We start from the raw sequence: 18,408 nt of genomic DNA on the forward strand, positions 1-18,408 counted from the left end.
AATGGCTTTTAGTTCATTTTAAAGGAAAACGTTTTTTGTATTTACATGTGTGAATGTATGAACTTTAGAAAATGGGAGTTGGTTAAAGGTCAAATCTCAAATATAAGATGCCCATTTTGGGGGGTGTTTGTTTCTTTTATTGATTGCACATCATAAATATAAGTACTTTGCGCCGCCTAATATCGCTCCATGCAGTGGTTTCTAAAATGTGTCTTGGGATAATTTTCAAATATGTGATCAGTATATGATAAATTGCTATCAGAGCCTGGAGTAAGTTAGAGGGTAGAGCTAATAATTTTAGATTTCGAATCTCGGTATTTTTCGAGTCTCTGTCTTTTTGTACAAACCTCGCCCTACGGGTTCGGTCTGTACAAAAACACCTCAGTCCGTTATTTCTCCGTAAAGACCTCGCGCTCGGTCATAAAGGGCTTATTAATTTTGTTTCATGTATACTTCAATAAAGTTTGGAAATAATGGAAAAGTTTTAGGATATTGTGGAGCCGGTGTAGTTTGCTATGCGAAAAACTTTAAAAATGCCAATGAGTGTACTTTTAGCCAAGGCAGTTCTATATTCCACAAAATATGCTTGTAAATCTGCTCTCACATTTACAAGGTTACATTACACACGCTGTGACGTACACGATTGCGCAACAAATGGCAATGCTTAGGTTGTCGTATCCTAATCGATTAATATGTCGGACAGATAAATTGAAAGATATGACTCACAGAATTCAATGGTACCTCAAATCACAAAGTAGTGTAAACTTTGAGCCTCGATGTTATGTTTATTACAATAGACAAATAAATTTGCATAAACTGCGAACTAATTATTTTGAATTGCATGCACGTGAAGTTAATTTCCACGTGGTATTTCCAGTGATACTTCGACTTGGATATATTCTCTTGGTCAATGTAATCAGTACGATTACCTCTGTATTTCACATGATTGAATTAGATTGCTTTTTTTACAAACTCTGTTAATATAGCAAACGCCGGCCCGACAAGATGCATTATACTGGTAGACATTTGCTGCTTTTGATGATTACTTCATGTTTTCATGCAGTGGGCAGCGCAGACTTAGACGTTGAAGTGGACGTGTTAAACCGATGTTTAGATGCTAAGCATCATAAAAAAACTCCTGAAATGGAACCCGGTGGACTCAAATATTGTTCGCCATGGAGCAAAAGATCGTGTTGTACCAACAAAACGTCTCAAAGTATCGAGAGAGACGGAATGTTAACGTTGTATAACATGAAATGGGATCACTGCAGTCGTAATGTTAGCAAAGCTTGTAGAGAGTGGTTCTTGAGGGATACATGTTTTTATGAATGTTCACCGAACATTGGTTTATACATTGTTGTAGACAAAAGATCTAAGGTCACTCGAAGGGAAAGGATAGTAGATGTGCCTTTATGTGCAAGCGACTGCGATGACTGGTATAATGCTTGCAAAGACGACTTCCTCTGCTCAGATAGTTTTTTGAAAAGTTGGATAAAGACAAAGAAGGGCGACCTGTGCGATAAAGAATGCAAGACATTTAAAGAGCATTTCAATAACGCCGAAAATTTTGTAAAAATATTTTGATGGGTCATTTGTGTACACCAAAGGTGTTCCAGGACAGGACTGTTTTAGAATGTGGCCAAATGTAGACAAGGATGGTCGTAATCCTAACGAACTGGTCGCAAGAATTTCTTTACATTCACCTAAGTGGTCAGCTTCCGTCAGCAAGAAGGTTGTCGATTACTTAGATCGATGTATTGCAACAAGCAACCATAAGAAGAAACCAGGGCCTGAGTATGACTCTAAAGAATGTGTTCCATGGAGAAGTCATGGATGCTGCAGTGCAAATACAACTTCTGCTATCAAGAAAGATGGAGCTTTGACATTGTTCAACAGAAAGTGGAACCATTGTGGTAATCTCTCGGATAAATGTCGAGAGTTTTTCATCAAGAATACATGCTTCTACTCTTGCTCCCCAAATCTGGCACCTTGGATTGTCAATGATCCAATGGGTGGTTTGACGAGAACAGAAAAATTTAAGAGCATACCACTTTGTTCTGATGATTGTGATGCCTGGTTTGATGCTTGCAAGAATGATATGACGTGTTCAAATGATTGGAGTGATACCTGGAAGTGGACTGATAACGACAAATGCGACAAACAAAAATGTACGTCTTTCAAAGATTATTTTACAAATTCCATGATGTTCTGTAACAAGATATTCGATCACACATACAAATACACTTCTGGTAAGCCTGGAAGGGACTGCATGAATCTATGGCCAGATAGTGGTGCGAAAGATTTGAATCTTGAGTTTGCATCAACAGTTACTCGAAACATTATTGCCAGCTCTTCAACTTTACTTTATCCAGCATTCATGCTTATTTCGTCAATTCTATGGGCAGTTGTTTTAACTGTATAAAACGAAAGGGATTTTGAATGTGGTACATTTAAAATTTTGCAACTGTCATAAAACACATCATATACTCAGTTATATAAGCATTGCTGGTATAAAAATTTGCTGCCTTTAATCATTTCATTTTCCATTATTAACTATGACATTGGCTTGTGTAAATGTAGTTTTCAATTGTAGGTTTAGCCATATTTTTCATACCATACATAGCCTTATGTACGGTACAAATTAATAAAATCTAAAAGTATAAGCTTAAAAAAATGTGTTGCCTAACTAAAAATATGTCATAGGAATTGTGATGTAGGAATGTGAAATACAGTTTTTGGAAAAAATGTTCGTATGTGAAATAAATTATTGTTCATGAATTCTACATTGAATTGGCAACTATGCGTACGTAGATGCATGAGATACATGAAGCTCTATTTTTATATGATTCACAATAGGAAGTCTTACGTCTAAAAGGCAATGAAAGGCCGGAAAAAACAGACAACACGTTCTTCTCTTAGATGGTTGTCAGATTCATAGCAAACACTCAAGCAAGAACGATTTGCCATTGATATTTATAAGTATGTCAACTGAAAAGGTTAAATGGTTTTATGTTGAATATTTAAATACCTTTCATATATAAGTTGAGCGTATTTTTGTTATTTTTGCCGTTGGGTATTGTTTTTTAAACTTACGTAGTTATCATGCGAATACGTTGCAAGTGCAAATTCCATTTTATACTTTCAATGATTTTACAGTACTTGTCATTATTCCCTGTTGATGTATATTTTTAGAACAGCAAAACTGTGCACTGCATGTTACAGTTATTTGTAAATGTAATATTTTGTTTAGCAAATGCAAGAGCACGTGTTTGTCATGCATGGTTGATAGGATACACCAGCGTGAGTAAGGCTACCTGTGGTTATCTCTATTGTAAGTAGAAGGAAAAACGCTTTAGGATAGTTGTTAACAATAAGGGTGCATTGATTAGGCTTCTTGTGTAAATATTGCATAGTATTACCTCATAATTGTTACCGCGACATGAGAAAGTTCTGTTTTGTCTGTGGTGATGGGGGGTGTGATATTTGATTTCAACAGTTTGCTGAATACCGTTGGCAGATTTCGTTACATTGAACTTTATCTTAATTATCTGACGAAACTTTAATAATGATAAAATGCCATACAGTCCTTGCAACAGGAGCGTGCAAAACTCAGCGGCAATTTTTCAACAAACCTTGCAAATATTATCATAATCAACGTAGATATTTTATAAGCTCAGCAATATTTCTTGCATTTCATTGTTGGTCCTCGTTGAATTGAGAAGCATGACATAAAACAAATTATAATAGCTATTCGTTTTTGTTGGGAATGCAGAGTTTGTTCGAGTAACATTATTGAAGGAAATGCCAAAAATTTGTATAAAACTGTGGTGGGTGAATTGACTATGAATAGAATGTTGTTTAGAACAACCGACAGATGAAATTTGGTTTCATTTTATGACCAACTATGTTTTCATTTCAAGCCTTTTAGCCATTGAAGTGAAGATCTAATTAAAAGGTGTCACATGTCGTTATGTCACGCTATAGTTGAAATTTGTGGTTTTATGGAGTGTGGTTGGTAGATGTGGTCCTTGCACATGTGGCTTTGTCATACGTAAGCAAAAGACATATTGAGTTTTGAGAATCTAAGTTTTGAAATATCAAGCCAGACGTCTAACATTTCGGGTTAAACTTCACAAGGCAATTATAAACATCCATGAATGTATTTCTTACGGCGTAACGCAAACAACAAACTTTTGCTAGAAATTGTGCGTCGCTCAAATATATATTAGCTATTGCTCGAATAGCTTCTTTAAAGACCAACATTAACCTTGTTCGTTACGTAAGATATACCGACCATAATTAAGTTTTACTTTGATATAATTATTGAAGTGCCTATGTTGCATAATTTTTTAATGTCTTAAAGTAAGGATGCTTTAAAACTGTAGAGGACTTTCTTTGCAACATGTTTGTAATGACTGCTTGCATTCTTCTTCAGCTATTGAAACGTTTCTGAAATGTATATTATATATCTGTGCTCGATTGTTTCCTAATTTAAACGTTTTAACATCATGTTAATTTTAGTTTTTATGCTACAAACTTGCCAATATTTGTTCAAATGTGTTGATTGTTGATAAATTAGAGTTATATACTTACATGATATAGAGAAATTTAATTTGATTTTAGCGAGAACATATGTAAGTAAAAAAAACATGTAAATTGGAAAACGACATAGCTACCAAAAATTGTGTTATTTGCCTAACACAAATTAATCATAGATACCTTATGGTCGTCAACAAATTTTTCCCAATTGTGCTAACATTGTCAGTTCTCATCTTATGCAGACAGACCATCTATGTATCCTTCGCTTGCGTGATCTTTTTATGGTGAAAGTCACGAACTTGATCCTCTCTACGTTAGATATCTCTAGTCTTGGTTTTCAAAGATTTGAGAAAGAATATTTGTCAGCTATAGCGTAAATTAGCACTACTATACATAAATAGCTCAACGTTGGCCCCTTTTTCTACGGTTCTTGCAACTTTTGAAACATTTCCTTTTGAAAACAAAACATAAAGATAAATAATTGCTGCCTTTTGGCGTATGACAAGAAGCGTTTCTTGGACATGCATGGTCAATTGTTCATTATAAATGTTAGGTAGTTTACAAATGACGTAATTGTCAAATTACTCGTGAACATCATAATGATATCAGCACTTGCTGCCCTTATTACAGTCTTCTCGTCAATTTTCATGAATTATTGGTTGCTTGAGTGAGTTCCACATTTCATTTCTCGAAGTACAAACGAAACGAATTCAAAATTCCTTAATGCACTGTTGTTAAATGCTATTGTAATTTGCCAGAAATTTTTGATATTTATTTTGTGTCTGTTACATTCTTCAAAAATGTCTGTTTATTGCTCTTTGAAGATATTTCGAGGTTTGTCAATTTCTGTGTTTAAATCAATTATAGCCAGTTTACACGAAAGCCGTTTGCAAGTGATGTAACGTTTAAATTGTTTCGCAATAAGGCACACATAAGCTAGTCGGCATGGAGAGGACCCAAAAAATGTTATGAATGTTAAAAGGGATAAAGCAATGGCGACACCCTGGCTTTCATACAGCAGAATGTTTCACAATAAAACACACGTGAGCAAGTTGACATGGAGAGAACCCGTAAAGAATGTTTACATGGGAAAAAAGCAATGGCCACACCAAGGCTTTCATGAAATAGATATTATATGTGTCAGGACGTATAGCTGATTTATGAACAAACGAAAATGTACCATTTTGTGTCTTACAACAGCTAAACAGGCCGAAAGTATTCATGAATATAATATCTACATATCTTTGTGATACAATGAACAAAGTACCCCCTATAAATGCTAACATTTAAAGAGCCTCTTCCGATGAAAATTTTTGAGGTTCGTTGCCTCCCAACAATCGTGCAAAATATTACACTTTGAACTGAAAATACGGGATATGCATGATATTTAATTAGGTATTTAAGATATTCTCATTACAAAAGCAATTGGTTTTAATACGATTGTGCAATCTGAAATTTCACATTTCTGTCATTGCTGTGTCTGTGGTTAGTGCTTACATCGGTGACTGTCAGAAGAAATGCATTTTGCCGATAGAAATTTGCTGGTTTTTATTGCAATTTTGTACATTCATGCCGTGTTTGGTGAAGACGTAAAGTGAATAATCTAAACCGATGCTTAGATTCGAGGCATCATAAAGAAACTCCTGGAATGGAGTTTGAGAACTTCAGATTTTGCACACCTTGGGCCAAAAGATCGTGTTGTACCAATAAAACATCGCAGAGTATCGAGAGGGACGGCGTATTGACGTTGTATAACATGAAATGGGATCACTGCAGTCGTAATCTTAGCAAAGCTTGTAGAGAGTGGTTCTTGAGGGATACATGTTTTATGAATGTTCACCAAACGTTGGTCCTTATATTGTTGTAGACAAAGATCGAGGGTAACTCGAAGGGAAAGGATAGTAGATGTGCCTCTCTGTGCAAGCGACTGCGATGACTGGTTTAATGCTTGTAAAGACGACCTGACATGCACCGATAATTTTCTGAAATGGAATTGGACAAGGCAGGGCAACAAGTGTCTTAAAGAATGCAGAACATTTAAAGAATATTTCAATAACTCTGTGACGTTTTGTAAAAATGTTTTTGGTGGGACATTTAAGTACGCAAATGGTGTTCCTGGACAGGACTGTTTTAAAATGTGGCCAAATGTAGACAAGGATGGTCGTAATCCAAACGAACTGGTAGCAAGAATTTCTCAGCAGTCACGTAAGTGGTCAGCTGCCATCAGCAAGAAGGTTGTCGATTATTTAGATCGATGTATTGCAACAAGCAACCATAAGAAGAAACCAGGGCCTGAGTATGACTCTAAAGAATGTGTTCCATGGAGAAGTCATGGATGCTGCAGTGCAAATACAACTTCTGCTATCAAGAAAGATGGAGCTTTGACATTGTTCAACAGAAAGTGGAACCATTGTGGTAAGCTCTCGGATAAATGTCGAGAATTTTTCATCAAGAATACATGCTTCTATTCATGCTCCCCAAATCTGGCACCTTGGATTGTCAATGATCCAATGGGTGGTTCGACGAGAACAGAAAAATTTAAAAGCATACCACTTTGTTCCGATGATTGTGATGCCTGGTTTGATGCTTGCAAGAATGATATGACGTGTTCCAATGATTGGAGTGATACCTGGAAGTGGACTGATAACGACAAATGCGACAAACAAAAATGTATGCCTTTCAAAGATTACTTTACAAATTCCATGATGTTCTGCAACAAAATATTTGATCACACATTCATATACACTTCTGGTAAACCTGGAAGGGACTGCATGAATCTGTGGCCAGATAGTAGTGCGAAAGATTTGAATCTTGAGTTTGCATCAACAGTTACTCGAAACATTGTTGCCAGCTCTTCAACTTTACTTTATTCTACATTTATGCTTATTTCTTCAATTCTATGGGCAGTTGTGCTCATTCTATAAAATTACGTCACATGATTTGAATTAACTGTCAACATCTATTTCACGTATTACATGATGAGCTACTTATTCAGTATTTAGTATTCAGTTTTTTTCAATACCCATTCTTTCCCAAACAGGATAATTTGGTGCTTGTAATCTTTTCCGTTATGAGGTCTAAACCAGCTATGTACTTGTGATTTACATAATATATTTCATTTTTAAATGCAATTTGCTTCAATGCAATGATAACATTATCTTATATGTATAATACATATTATAATCCACTTAAATGCATGCCAAGCTCACTAAAACGTTTTTCAAAAAAAGTTGAATGTAAAACTACTTTTATACGTCAAGCAAACATTAAAATCTGATGCTGTTTGAGTATATCAATGTTACGTAACACGTGTGACACTGGTACCGGTACAAAAACTAGAGGCATTCTGGGAAATTATTGTGGGCGTGTTCGCGCGGTGTATGTGTCTGGGTCGTGTTTATGAATTTAATTAATGTCTTGTAACTCTTGCTCATAGGCGCTGTAATTGTTTGTCGGATTTACACTAGATCGGCTCCTTTGTACAGACGCATGAAATTTATAGCTTCTTTAAGACTAAAGCGCCTTTGTAGTGTATTGTTGTATAATTTGTACACAAAATAGACATCCAACAGAAGGCCAACTCGGCTAAAATCGTGGCGTATTTTTTCACTACGCATGCGTGACTTCCCAGAAAGATACTATTTAACTATTTAACTAAAAATTCACATTTAAAGCAAAAGTTTGCCGAAATTTTTACAAAATTTTATCATCTTGAGAAGTCGATAAGGTTTCAAGCTTTTGTAGTGCAAAACGACGATATATTTGTCAAAACATCTATATTTTCTATTGCAATCTAGCGGAAGTATCTTGCTGGAAGGTGTATCTGCTTTAGAATTTGCTTCAGAAAAGTAGGGGACATGAACATCAAAGATTCCGACACGAGTGGATATCTATTCTGTGATTTGTATTATTAGTGTTTCAAGAAAAAGCACTGCAAAATATGAAACCACCTCGGTGATCTATGTTAGATAGCTATCGACAACGGTATCAAACACTCACACAAAAGTAAAATACCAGATATAAGTATTTCATCTCACCTGAAAAGTATAAGTTTTACCCGTTGAAAAATGATTTATATTTTGAAGAGAAAGACTTGGTACATGTTAAATTTTCCAGTGAGTGTTGTTTGTGGGCTTGAACGGCGTGCTGATACACAGCAAAACCCAACTGGCGCTTTTTACTTTTTTTGTAATAACTTTATACGCTATGCTATGATATGGATTTATAGATGTGGACGCAAGTGGTAGACAAGAAAGTAATATTAATGGTGGTAACACTTTATAATATAGATGGTTCAGTGAATGTGATAAAATTGCCGGAGTACTCCTTCTATTGCTGGACAATGTTCCCTGTAAACGAAACGATCATATTTCATATTTCATGCTTGTGTGTGCGCATAAATTAAACGGTTTGCTGGATCCACTGGATCCTGTTGAGTCCTGTGACACAAAATGAGAGTTCTCTGTTCTTTGATGACCACATGATGTTGACTAACGTTAAGAAGAGGTACATATGGAATGTACCCTTAGGTACAGTCATCTTCAGAAACAAGTGATACTAACCTGGACGAACTATATATCTACAAACATGTATAGCGACAATTTATGAAACATATATTTTAAGTTCACCAATGGTACGCTTCGTAGTTCAGCATCGCTTTGGGAACGTAAGCCGTAAATCCCAAGAGACAACTCTCTCTCTCTCTACCCTATCCTTCCAAACTTGGTCTAAAATAACACAATAACACAAAAAAGGTTGGATTCTTTTTGTAATTTTTTGAAATCAATGGTATGGCATTAGTCACCGACACAGCAATATTTTTTAAAATTTTTCACCTCGTAATTCATAGGTTTATTAATCGACTCGAAAGACAGGTAACAGAGCAAAGCTTATGCGTGGGCGTTTGAAATCAATATGTAAATTTCTTCAATCATCAGCCATGTACAGTCTCACACAGTCACACTTGTAAATTTTAGATACTACCAGTCCAAATTTGTACAAAATCATGAGATTTAGTAATTACTTTTTCATTGTACTTTTGATTAGTTTTGAAAGTCTGACTCCAGAAGCTCAACTGAAAGGACTAAAAAGGAATAAAAACACTACCATACGCGTGTTGGATAGTTGTCAACAGCGGTACGACGCACTGACACAAGAACAATATGCCAGATGTAAGTAATTTTACTTTCTTATCAACAGGTTGATTAAAAAATAGACAACTCTATTCTAAAATTTGGAAAGCAGCTATTGAGAATGAGCACTGCACATCTTTGCCTGTGCAACTTTTTATGCTCCTGAGATAAAGTGATGAGCGAAAAATTCAAGATGCGAACAGGCTAGTGATTTTAAAATACATTCTTATTCCTTGTCCTTGTTCTTTTATAATTGAACAGACGTGGATGCTAGTGGTAGACGAGAAAGTGGAGTTTATGGAGGCAATACTTTGTGGTATGGGTCGTTTGATGAATGTAACAAACTACCTGACTCGCGGTACTGTTTGACAATATTTCCTGGGAATATGACACTTTACCAAAACAAAGCAGAGGTAAATAAGAGAAAACAATTCCTTTTAAAAATATATCAATTAAAAATGTGGTCAAACCTATCTGAAACGAATATAGAAAACAGAACAACATGTTCGTCGTATTGTAGAGGTGTAAGCAAAATACGACACCAACGAGGAGAAGGGTTGGCTTGGCAGTGATTTTCATGCGTTTTCAACCGTAATTATGTGATCATCCTGGATGTTAAGAATACGAAAAATTTCTCTTATTTCTTAAGGAACAAAATAAATCAATGCTAATAGTTTTGAAAATTTATTATTCATTAAGACTATTGTTATTGTCTTCATGAGAATTTGTTTATGTGGCAAACTCTCGTCAATCAAGTACATCGCATTTAATAATTAATTTCATACAATTTGAAAATTACCATTCCACCATTATTTATATAACGATTTGAAATCTTGCAGAACTTTTAATATTAGCTATATAATTAATTACGAACCACATTATATATGCTAGACATTGTAAGAAACCCAATAATTGTAGTATTGCTAAGTATTGGAGATGGTTTATCATTAATCTACTCTTATTTTACGGATACTCAATTTTGTTTTTGTGTGGTATAAAAGTTCTTGAAAAAATATTCATGCCTAAACATAGTGCATGTTTCTGTTAGGTGATCTTTCAACCAGAATGGGGACAATATTGAATAAGTCCTGTTTCAAACGTCGAACTTTACATGCACCGAAATTACTAAAGACAAATAAAAATAAGATGAACTTCCTCATTATCTTTTGTTTTTAATGCGTTCACTTCATGTAAAGTTCGACGTTTAAACTAGGTCTAAGTTATTTCACTAAAAGTTGAATAAATTGCTTTTCAAGAAATGTTGAGACGGATTTGCTGGGGGGCGGAAGGGTGGAGAAGGTGGCTAGTCACCTCATCATCTTAGGTCAAAATTTTTATAAGACCATTAAAGTGTCCCTATCGGCAAAAACGTTTATTAGTGATATCAAAACTTGGTGAAATATCTAACGTTTCGGTGGAAAAATTTTTTCAATGTGGTCAAATTGTCTTCTTGTTATGGAGGTTTAAATTTGCCTTTCAATGGACCTTGTCCGTTGTCGCATGAAGTCTGGGTCTAGCCAAATTCTGACGTCATCCAAGGTAGTTGGTATATATATCTTGTATTGAGGAATCCCTTGCATGACGTCACAAAGGTAAGTCGTTCCAGGCTTTTTGAACGACGGATAAGGTCCATTAAAATGAACATTTTTGCTAACTTTAAATAGCAATAAAAACTTTTCAGACTTATCATTTTGAGTGGGGTGTTTGTGTTCCTAAGTCTTGTACAAGTAACGACATCAAAGAACATTTCTTATATCTTTTTCATAATGGTAAGTAAAAATTATATCAAACAAAATTTTTATGAAAGATTATATATTTTGGACTATTCACTGTTTGCTATTCTACCCATGCATGTTTTTTTCGTGTTTTTTGAAACAAAATTATGTTTTTGAAATACTTAGCTAATAATTGTTCACTGGATAACATTTAAAAGATACCAAAAACATCGTTAATCAACTAATTTCAAAACATTAATAAAACACATATATACCCCCTCATGCATAAATGACGTTTTTTTCTGCTTTAGTTTCAGACATCAGTTCAGTTTCACCGTTTACAACTTATCTCCAAGTTCAGTGTTCTGAGAATCCTGAGTACACGACATCCGTTATCTTAACAATGTACGTAACAAAAGTATCGTAACTGATCATTTTTTCATGATAGAAACTTCAAATAGAAGAAATTACATGAGACTTTTAAACAGTGTATAAAAACCAATAAAATATTGATATAACTCAGAAAGGCAAAGCTTTTTTTTTCCTCTCTAAGAATATTTTGTGGAATTTTGGTTGGCTTGTCCATCTTTGCAACGATAACAGAGCTTTTGTATTCATTAAAACATGGTGACCACGACGACCAAAATGTAGGCGATCGGGCCTTGCATATCTCAATGGATAAAGAGACGAACGAGAAGACTCCATTACTACCAAATGACACCAAGAAGGCTCAAAAGAGCGAAGGTATTGTACTTTGTGTATAAGGTACTGTATAGCATGAACATATAGAATGATTGATGTATGTTCCGTTTAGATTCTTTGGTTTATAAAGTTCTTAATTCTTTCTCAATTTCTCGAAATGTCAAATGGATAATGAACACATCTGTTGGAAAAGGAGATTTGACGTGTCTTCATGGAATCAGAGTTTTATCTTTATTTTGGATCATTTTAATTCATGTCAACAATCTTCCTGTGTTTTTTCCTCTGGGTTTGTTGATGGGTTGATTTAACTTATTTATTAATTTCCTTATAATATGTCATAGCCTTTATTGTAAGAAGTGATGATGGTCTTTAATCTAGGCTCTACGACCTTCGATAAAAACTCAATTTTTTTGTTTTCGGGGACTCGCACAAAAAAAACCGTGTACTTTTTGACAGATGTCTGTATGGGTTTGATTTTGATGGCGACACTGTCAGAAAATGAAAACAAAGATAATTAAACGTTCTGTTGTTTGTTTTTACATCTTTATAAACCATGTATATGAGGAATATAAGATTTACAGCTTATGAAATACGCAATTTACAGTTTTTCTTGTTCTAAATATAGCTACTTTTAAAGTACGCTCAGGTGCACATTAAGTTGGCTCTATTTTTATAGACAATGACAAAGGCTTTTTAAAATCTCAGAGAAAATTGGCACCAATGTTTTTGCACCAAGCCTATGGAGTGGATACATTTTTTGTCTTGAGGTAATGTTGAAAAAAAATTAAAGTTGTATTTACGATATTTCTCTGTTTGTTTGAAACAATGGGTAATGCATTTTGGTGCCAATCAATTGATATTTTCAAAAAACATATCTTTCAATGGTAGTGTCATCGTTTAATAAATCAATATTATTTTTTGATCATACATAGCGGGCTACTCGCATTATACAACAACATTAACAAAAGAGTAAAAAATAACGGAAAAACTAATTGGCTTCAATTTTATTTTCATCGATTTTGGAGGTGAGAAACTTAACTGAAACTTAAGATTAATCAAGCTTTAAAGGTTATCATTTGATCATTTTCATTTAGGCTCACTCCAACCTATATGTTTGTCATATTGCTCGTTGTGAAATTTAGACCATTTTGTGGGAACGGTCCACTCTGGTATCTTCAAGCTGATACTTCGACTTGTAGCAAATATTGGTGGAAAAATTTGCTGTACATTAATAATTGGAAAATAGAAGACGTATGTATAGCTGCATAGTGCAACATGAAGTATTTGAATGTTTCTTAACAAACTGACGTTAACGCGCCATTCACACAAGCAGATTTACATTGTAAAATTGCTTTGGCTTCCACAAGGATCGTATTCAATGGCATAGTCAGGTCACTTTATTGTATTCAATATGGCCATGATTCTGTGTTCATTAATGTGTGAACAAAATATTTCTAAAACAATAATTAATGATCGATGATGTTTCGAAATTTTCTTTTAACTGCATGAAGAAAAAAAAAGAAGATTTTTAGACAATGGTGTAGGGATCAAAAATTGAGCGGGTATGTTTTTTTTTCAGTTGTGTCTTGGTCCAAGCTGGCAGTTGTCTGCTGATATGCAACTTTATTTCATATCGCCAATCTTTCTTCTTATTGGATACAGGTAGCTAGTTTCACACAAAACAATCATTTTAATATATCTAATGGAAATGTATGATTTAAAGAACGTCGTGGATATTCATCCAACATCGGAACGTAATGTTCAAACGCTATTCATCCGACATAACTATTTATAAAACCTAAATAAACCTAACCCTTACCAAGATTATTGTTATATTTTTATGTTTTGGTTGAAAAAAATGAAAGATTAAGTCAATTTTGAGAACGACAAAATTATTGAATTATTCGACAAAATCCGACTTGCGGGGGTGGGTTTCTAACTCGTATCACTAGGCTTCATTCACTCTGCTCTTACCACTAGACTAAACAAACATCGACAAACCTGGCGAAACGTAATTTTATAAAATACGCAACATATATACACGAAAACCAAAAACTAGATGTCGGATGAATATACACGGCGCTTAAAGAATGTGTGTGCTATCAGTAATCACGTTATCATGATGTTAGAACCATGGTAGTACACCTGTCTTGTCCCTAACCCCAGTTTACACCAACACTCCCATTTAAGAATTTACACCATGGGAAAAATCTAAATATTGCCTTAAAAACTCAACTGCTATGGTGAATGTCCAATAGTACTTCAAGAGTTCTAACAAAATTCTTGGACTTATCTTTTCGCTATTCACCATGGCAATTGTTCTTTTCAAAGCAGTATTTGTAATATCTCGGCAATAAACAATCTCATATCAACAAATTGCTATTTCGTAAATTCTTTCTTCACGCATTTTATATTTAAAGTCACAATTTTGCCGTTCATTGATGTTGTACAAAGTCCAAATCACAAATAGATGATAATATGCTTTCATTTTTGTCCTTTCAAGATATGGTCTTCGCGTACTCTTCATGGCTGCAAGCGTTGTCATTCTTGGTAGCATGATTACAACATTTTGCATTGCAGCTACTGAAGATATTTATCCAATGTCATCATATGCCTTGTTAAGAATGAACATGTAAGTTGTTCTAAAAGTATTAATATTACACCATGCTAATCACAATTTTATTATATATATTTATCAATATATTAGATGTATTTATATCATGCATTTATACATTCATTATTTCTCCAAAAGATTACATGCAGTCAAAATATTATTACAAAACAAAGGCGCACTCCATCGCCACGTTTTTCAGTTTACTGCTATGTTCAGAGCATTATTTATAAAGATCTATTTTTTTCTTAACAACAGAGCAGAATTTTAAGCACAGTAGAACTATATAAGCGAGTTGGATTCAATACTATTGTTAAACTGAATAACTTTTGATTAACATGCTTGGGATAAAAGGAATTAAAATTTCTAAAGTTTCTAATGATTCTTTTGTTAGTGCACATAATTTTCAGAGAAAATTAGAAAAAAGCTTTGTCTGGTGCCTGGTGGAACTTCGAAGCCTTCTGATATTTGTATTCTATTTTACAGTTTTTTTCGTCCAAAAGAAAAGATTTTACAGTTTGAAAATAGAGCAGGCGATATTTACTTTAAAACTTATTGTCGTGTTCCACCATATGCGATGGGAATGATCCTTGGATATTATCTTCAGAAATATCGCTCAAACAAAATCAGAATTAATTTGGTAAAAGGAATTTGTTGGTTGTAAAATAATTTTGAAAACTTCTACTTTTCTCGTTGCTGCTTGCGTAATCGTCGCGGTAGAGACATTTTGTATTTTTATGTACGCCAATAACCTCATGAAGAGCAGAAATGTTGCTGATAGCCACGCAATACCATTTCATTGGTGTTTGATAAAAATCTTAAATTGTCCATTCTTGTTAAATAAATCCCAAAACCTTCATTAAATTCGGTTTTAAAATAGTAGACAAATTTATCAAGACTACTCGTCATTTATCTAACTTCATCTTTATAATTCAATTCAAGACTAAAATTTTTTGACATGATTCTTCATTTCGCGTCGAACTTCATTTAATAATAATTAATGAAGTAGGTACTAGTGTCTTTTAATCATCGAATTTCTTGCATAACTATGCTAATAATACCTTTTTAGAAAAAAAGTAACGAGGATTTTAAGACCTGAGTATCTGTACAAGTACTTATGTAACTGAGTTCATAACAGCTAAACTGCAAATATTGTTTTCTCACTACCGTTGCATGAAATCCATTGCAAGCATTTACACTAGAAATGTGCTGACGCTAAAATATGGCTGAATTGTCCATTACCCTTTTTTTGCTCATGGTTTGTATCGTAAACTTTTTTATATTCTAGAAAATAGTCGTCTTTCTCTGGATATCTACCATAGCTTTGGCGCTGACCGATATATATGCTCCATACAGTTCAGTAAAAGAAGATCCTCATGTATGGACGGTATCCGAAAGTGCGTTTTTCTGGGCTTTTAGATGGTTCATCTGGGGTCTGTTTATAGTTTGGCTCATATTTGCTTGTCACTATGGCTATGCAGGTGAGAAGGAGATTTTTTTTTACATATACGTTATAACAACTCTGTGTTTAAATTATGTAGCAATTATAGCCATGGGGTGAGAAGGTGGGAAAGGCAATTGCACTTAAAAAATAAGTGTGAGTATAGCTAGGTTCTAAACCTACTGAATTACGTAAGTGCTTCTTTGTGATTATATTGACAAAATTATGCATTTATTGTGTTGTAGAAAAAAATATTGAAAATGCCAACAATTTATGTCTAAAAATAACTTCATTGTTTCATAAAGCTGTAGTTTCTACATTTAATGCATTATAGGTTGGATTCAAAACATTTTAGGAGCAAAGTTTTGGATTCCTTTGAGTCGCATCAATTATGCTGCCTATCTTGTGCATTTTGAAGTGATTTTAGTGTTAAAGTACAACGTTCAAACCCCTATCCATTTTACTTGGTTTACCTTTGTAAGTTATTATTATTAAAATTATCAATGAATTTTATTGCTTTATCTTACATCGATTACGCAATCTATCAAAATATTTACTTTTTATGATATTTAAATATTTTAGACCAATGCATTCAGTTAACTATTAATTTGTTTTGAATAATTAATTTTTTATAAAGATCGTATATATTTCTATAGGTAACATATTCTCTGGCTTCATTGGTATTAGTTTATTGCATCGCATTTGTCATTACCGTTATGGTAGAGTTGCCGTTTTCTAACATCGTAAGTTTGGGCTGGAAAAGATTGCAAAAACGTACATAGAAAATACAAAAGTAAAACTTTTACAAAAATCATTTTGTTAACTTTTCACAATTGAAACTGCTTGATTGTGTTAAAAAAACGTTAAGGTTGTTAACAACGTTTTCAATTCATGTGAACGCAACCAAAACACAATTAATTAAAACTTTTAAACTAGTATATATCTCTGTATGTGTTGTTTTGCAATGCATTTATTTTGTTTTTATGTGAGCGTACGTGATTCTATCTTCTTTGATATGTTATTGTGCAGAATATAGCTCTGCGCTTTTTAGAAATGCAAAGCTTTTTTGTTTTTTTTCAGTATTTTTTTTGGAAGTGAATAAGTTTGTTTGAATGACACTTTAACTTCTAAAAAAACGGCAGTCATTTAATAAAACTGTACTCAGGATATTCGAGAGCGTAAGCCATAAACCCAGGAGACAACTGCCCTTCCCTTTCAAACTTAGTTACTCATTGGGCAAGAAAAAGTGAATCAAATTTTTTAGCAGTTCTTTCAGTTTTCGCACTTACAAAGCAGTAAGCTACTTCTTATGTTAGTTTGCATTCAATCATTTTGTGTAAAATGATCTTAACAATAATATGTCAAATACTTGCCAAATCTTGTCGAAAGAACGCAACATTTGATGGATAAGTCTGGTTTTATGATGATACAAAGGAATGTTTCATGTTATTTTAGAATGATGTAAATTATGCTAAAAAACAATCCACTTTTGTTGTAACATGTCACATGCGTGTATAACGGGCAACAATTTTAAGTGTTGTCATCGTGAGTTGGTTACATGATCAATTAGTAGACGACTGCATCGAAAATATGTGAGAAACGTGTGCATAGAGAGCTGAACTTTATGAGCCCATGATCCACGAGCTTTTCATTGGGTAAAAACAGATAAACCGTATTATTGCATTAGTTCGTTTTAAAACGCCATTCATCCGTGTATTTAAAGCGTCACTTCATGTTAGATGAATTACTGATAGCTTGAGTTGAACACTTTTTGTCATTGCAAAGGAAATAAAAATTATAAAATAAAGACTTATAATACCCTTAAATAAATAAAAATCCAAAAAACGTTTGAAAATACTAAATACCATGGTGAAATATTATTGTTTGAATTCACTGCAGACAACTAACAAAAAAAAGGTTCGTTTATTTTTGCAATTTTTTGAAATCAATGGTATGGCATTAGCAATCAACAAAGCAATATTTTTAAAATTCTACTTCAAAATTGATAAGTTCATTAATCAACTCAAAAAGACAGGCAACAAAGCAAAGCTTTATGCGTGGGCGTTTGAAACCGCATGTAAATTTCTTCAATTAACAGTCATGTGCCGTCTCACATAGTGCAACATGAAGTATTTGAATATTTCTTAACAAACTGACGTTAACACGCCATTCACACAAGCATATTTACATTGTAAAATTGCTTTGGCTTCCACAAGTATGGCGCGCCAAGATGGACAATATTACCAAAATCGAAAATATTTATAACGA

General features: G+C 33.8%; 4 protein-coding genes across 5 annotated transcripts; all 4 read left to right on the forward strand.

Moving 5' to 3' along the window:
* Window positions 1–1,005: 1,005 nt before the first annotated feature.
* LOC124445113 (folate receptor gamma-like) lies at window positions 1,006–1,584 on the forward strand. Its single transcript, XM_046995821.1, has one exon. It carries the CDS (start codon window positions 1,006–1,008, stop codon window positions 1,582–1,584), a length of 579 nt encoding a protein of 192 aa, XP_046851777.1.
* A 1-nt stretch (window position 1,585) lies between these two features.
* On the forward strand, window positions 1,586–2,674 carry LOC124446375 (folate receptor beta-like). Its single transcript, XM_046997218.1, has one exon. The coding sequence runs from the start codon at window positions 1,634–1,636 to the stop codon at window positions 2,420–2,422; it is 789 nt and encodes a 262-aa protein (XP_046853174.1). The 5' UTR covers window positions 1,586–1,633; the 3' UTR covers window positions 2,423–2,674.
* Window positions 2,675–6,137: 3,463 nt separating this feature from the next.
* Window positions 6,138–7,829, forward strand: LOC124446833 (folate receptor beta-like). The gene is given in 3 exon segments (XM_046997714.1): window positions 6,138–6,362; window positions 6,365–6,399; window positions 6,402–7,829. Coding segments are annotated over 3 exon segments (1,272 nt in total). The 5' UTR covers window positions 6,138–6,187; the 3' UTR covers window positions 7,464–7,829.
* A 1,502-nt stretch (window positions 7,830–9,331) lies between these two features.
* LOC124446922 (nose resistant to fluoxetine protein 6-like) lies at window positions 9,332–17,124 on the forward strand. 2 transcript variants are annotated; one of them, XM_046997806.1, is made up of 15 exons: window positions 9,335–9,710; window positions 9,933–10,084; window positions 11,353–11,440; window positions 11,698–11,791; window positions 11,940–12,130; window positions 12,201–12,374; window positions 12,765–12,855; window positions 13,021–13,113; window positions 13,183–13,339; window positions 13,668–13,750; window positions 14,592–14,720; window positions 15,186–15,339; window positions 15,988–16,180; window positions 16,475–16,617; window positions 16,797–17,124. In XM_046997806.1, the coding sequence occupies exons 1-15, from the start codon at window positions 9,545–9,547 to the stop codon at window positions 16,920–16,922; spliced, it is 2,034 nt and encodes a 677-aa protein (XP_046853762.1). In that variant the 5' UTR covers window positions 9,335–9,544; the 3' UTR covers window positions 16,923–17,124. The 2 variants fall into 2 exon arrangements, with proteins under 2 accessions (XP_046853763.1, XP_046853762.1); XM_046997807.1 differs by lacking the exons at window positions 15,186–15,339; window positions 16,475–16,617; window positions 16,797–17,124 and having other exon boundaries at window positions 9,332–9,710; window positions 15,988–16,073.
* The last annotated feature ends 1,284 nt before the right edge of the window (window positions 17,125–18,408 follow it).

This window comes from Xenia sp. Carnegie-2017, unplaced genomic scaffold (genome assembly GCF_021976095.1).
Source record: "Xenia sp. Carnegie-2017 unplaced genomic scaffold, XeniaSp_v1 HiC_scaffold_22, whole genome shotgun sequence".
Taxonomy (NCBI): Eukaryota; Metazoa; Cnidaria; class Anthozoa; order Malacalcyonacea; family Xeniidae; genus Xenia; species Xenia sp. Carnegie-2017.